General features: G+C 39.0%; 1 protein-coding gene across 2 annotated transcripts in view; it reads right to left on the bottom strand.

The window, feature by feature from the left end:
• The window catches only part of PHRF1 (PHD and ring finger domains 1), a 30,142-nt gene that overhangs the window by 22,082 nt on the left and 4,288 nt on the right, over positions 1 to 3,772 (bottom strand). For both annotated transcript variants that reach the window (XM_010562559.1, XM_010562558.1), the window contains exons 4-6: positions 2,744 to 2,976; positions 1,678 to 1,761; positions 555 to 676 (exon numbers count right to left, since the gene is read on the bottom strand). In XM_010562559.1, coding sequence (XP_010560861.1) covers positions 555 to 676; positions 1,678 to 1,761; positions 2,744 to 2,976 — 439 coding nt within the window. The remainder of the gene's footprint in view (positions 1 to 554; positions 677 to 1,677; positions 1,762 to 2,743; positions 2,977 to 3,772) is intronic.

Raw genomic sequence — 3,772 nt, 5'->3', positions numbered from 1 at the left:
ACAGATTTTTTTTAAAAGTAGGGGGGGGGGGGGGGGGGAAATGTTAGGCAGAGACAGAAGTAAGCAAGAGTAAGGGAATCATTTAATAGCTGTGGCTATAAAGAAAAGACCTCAAAATTTCATGAAATTGTGAATCTTAAGCACTTGTCCCACACAGCACTAATGCCCAGTCAGCTGGGACGAGTCATGAACCCTCTCAAGGTGACATAAAGCCTATATGTTTTTTTTTACCTTCCATGCACCCAGATGTTGCATGGATGAGCACAAACATCTTCATCACTTGAAGCTGTGGTCACTTGTTTCGGTGGTCTGCAGCACTGATGTGTGCAGGACGGTCCACACATATGCTGCTACATGACCAGAAAAGGATCCATCACATCATGGGGATGTCTGTGCTATAAGCACATGGATACAAGTCTGGACACACGATGAGCCTGAAGAGAGTAGCAAGGGGCAGTCTACAGACCAGATAGTGCCTGTGGACCAAACACTGGCCAGCCTTGCACTGCCACCTGCAATCATGCAGGTGCTACATTTATTTCAACCTTTCTTACCCTGCATCACAGCCGTCACACAGCAGCAGGCGATCCTCGTGGTCACTTCTGCCACACACCTCACAGAAGGTTGGATCATCCTCTCCATCATTACCCTGAGTTTTCGTGTTCTCAACGGGAATCTAAATAAGAGGAATTCACATTTTATGCAGAGTGTGCAGAACTTTAAAATCCATTGTCACATCAACAGCACCTGCAGCAAAATCTGAAAGTGAATGAACCAAAATGGCTGCTACATACTAGAACCTTCATTTAGTTCATTCAGCACAAGTAGGACATGATGAAATGCTTAAAAACATTTACTGAACTTGTCTACTGTCAGATACCAACAACTATAGAAAACTGCATTTTAAAAACAGGTGAAACCAAAATTCCAGAATAAGATCAAAAGTAGTCAAACGAAAAAAAAACCCCAAACAAGACAAGAGAATAGAGCACACTTAGCTTCCCCCCCTACACAGAGGATTTAAATGTTAAATTGCTCTTCTGTTAAAAATGCAAACACTTAATAATAAACCATCAGTTTATGAAAACAGAGCATCAAACTCCTAAATGTCCCTTGAAAACCAACATGCTTCTGATTATTAATAAAGAGCAATGACAACCCTTCAATATTCTTTTGTGAGAAACTAGTAGCTCACTCAACCTGTGCCTTTAAGAGCTCTACTATTGCCTTGTGTCTCTCTTGCCTTACAAACCCAACAGCTACACAGTATAGCTGGTAGCAAGACATAAAGGAAGAGATCATGTATAACCTAGATTACTCCTATTCATAGTATAACAGCACTTGCAGCATGCGAGGCATTTTGCCCATGTGGACAGGCTTATCAATGCAGAACAGCTTAGAGTCAAATGTCCGTTATGCAAGAATGGTATGAAGGTTATGAAAACCACCCTTTTTGCCATCACAAATGATGCCACATTTCAATCCACACACAATACTGTGGGAAACATGGTTAAGGAGGAAGAAAAATTGTAACAGTTCCTTAAAAGGCAATCTCAAAATAGGAAAGAAATAATTCATCCAGATACCAAATATCAGATAAACATGCTAGAAGTGTAAACCTCTGAATAGCTATTTTGTGGCAATTGGCCTTGTTATTTGCTACAGTAGAAAGCTCACCTTTTTTAAGATTTTACCACCAAAACGTGCCCGAATGCTAATGTACTTAAACAGGATTCGATCCACTGGACAGGAGTTTGCGTTCTAGAAAGAAAAAAAAGTTCCCCTTACAGTTAATAAGCACATCTCTTGATTCAATTTTTAAAAAGGTGATCTTCAATTATGAATGTAATAAGCATTAAATTAATGTAGTAATCATTTTAACGGCTATTGCTCTTGATATTTTAAGTACTTTAATCTGACTTATCTGGTTTACAAGCAACCTATTGTATCAGAGAAAACACACATTTTTAGAAAAGCATTTATTATACTGAGGTAATTTAATTATTATTCAACTGCCAAAACAACATAAAAGTTCTTCCAAACATTGCCTTGAAATAGCATTCATGTTTTAGGGCATTTTCTTTCTTTTGGATGAATGAGCAACTGGAAATGGCTTACAAATACATTCAGTAAGAGCGATTATTGATTTTTTGATTATTTTTTTTTTAAATTTAATTACCACTGGTACTGCTGCATGCACAGTAAATTTTGTTGTAATTCTCACCCTGGATTATGATTATGGGAACCACACAGTTAGGTGGCAAGAAACTCTGAAAACTGAACTGAGAGCAAACTGCTGATTTAGTCAGTATTCTTTTATATCTTTTCTATGTTTGTAAGTTCACTGTCACAATAGACCCCCATCCAACTGTCACAACATAGAATTCAACAAGAGATAGATATACAGAGAAATATATACATACACATACAGAGAAAACCAGTATTACTGGTGTCTTGACTTGAAAAAAAAAATAAAATTTGGATGCCTAGAAACACACTTGCTTCTGACATTAGAGCTTTCAGAGAACAGGACAGATCAGGATGGGTACAAGAAAAAGATCCACACTTCACAAACACGAATCCTGCCAAATAGAGCAGTAACCCAAGTCTGTGTAAAAAAGCTTAAGAAAGCAAATATAAATATCACAGTGTTTTGTTCTCATTACAGCAGAACAGCATGATCAGAGGGGAGAGAGCAGAGCACACCAGAAGGCCACAGGACATCAGGGACAAAACAGCTCACCTTAGACCACTCCACAATGCAGTCCAAGCAGAAGTAATGGGAACAGTTCTCAGGAGTCCCAACAGCCTGATCCCTAAACGTGTTGAGGCAAATGGGGCAGTTTTCGCCATCCTCATCAGATGAAATGTTCGCTCCGTTTATGTGTGACTCTATTTTCAGAGAATCAGTCATTCCCCTCACAGAGGCCTCAGTTTCTTCCTCCTCTTCCTCCTCTTCATCATCGTCTTCACAATCTTAAAAAGTGAGAGATGAAAAACAACTCTTGTGTGCTGCAGGGCTTCAGCAGTGAGGACAGAGGGGGTGAGCAGGATGGGGTACCAGCTCAGAAAATTCCAAGTAAGCTTATTTTAATAGGGCTGCAAGGGCAAAGCACAGCCTCCCCAGTTTGCGGCAGTAATTTTTGCTGTTTTCTTTTTTCCTAAATCCCTTCACTAAAAAGCAATGGATTACCCTGGCGAAAAACAAAGCCTGATAACGTGACTAGTCTTGCAAGAGATTAAAAGAACAGACAGCAGAAAAACAACAGATTATCAAAACAACAAGAGAGTAGGATAAGTCAGGCTACCACTGAACACTGAAGTTAAAAAATAAAGTTATAATAAAGTTATCATGTACCCAACTTTTTTTTCTGGGCCTTTTTTTTTTTTAAATAGATGCTCCAGAGGACAAAGAAGCAGCAATATGCTCAGCTGCAGAAGAACAGATTCAAGATTTCACCAGTAAATCATGATTTTGAGACTCAAGGGATCTGGGTGCCTAGCTGGAGGCTGCTTAAAGAAGCTTGGTTTTGAGTAAAATTAATTATAAACACTCAGCACACAGTACTGAAAGGTGTTTTTATTTTTAGTACAAAATAGAGACGTGTGCAAGTCTTTCCCTAAAACCTGTGAATTAAGTTGACATTTTCAAGAAGCAGTGAAAAGTTACCTAAAACCCACTCTTACTTATTTTGGGTTGTTTCATTGTTTGGGTTTTGGTGTTTTTTGGTGGTGTTTTTTTTTTTTTGGGGGGGGGGGGGGCCGGGTTTTT

This window comes from Haliaeetus leucocephalus, unplaced genomic scaffold (genome assembly GCF_000737465.1).
Source record: "Haliaeetus leucocephalus isolate CR32 unplaced genomic scaffold, Haliaeetus_leucocephalus-4.0 Scaffold161, whole genome shotgun sequence".
Classification (NCBI taxonomy): domain Eukaryota; kingdom Metazoa; phylum Chordata; class Aves; order Accipitriformes; family Accipitridae; genus Haliaeetus; species Haliaeetus leucocephalus.
This window is presented reverse-complemented; position numbering and strand designations above follow the sequence as displayed.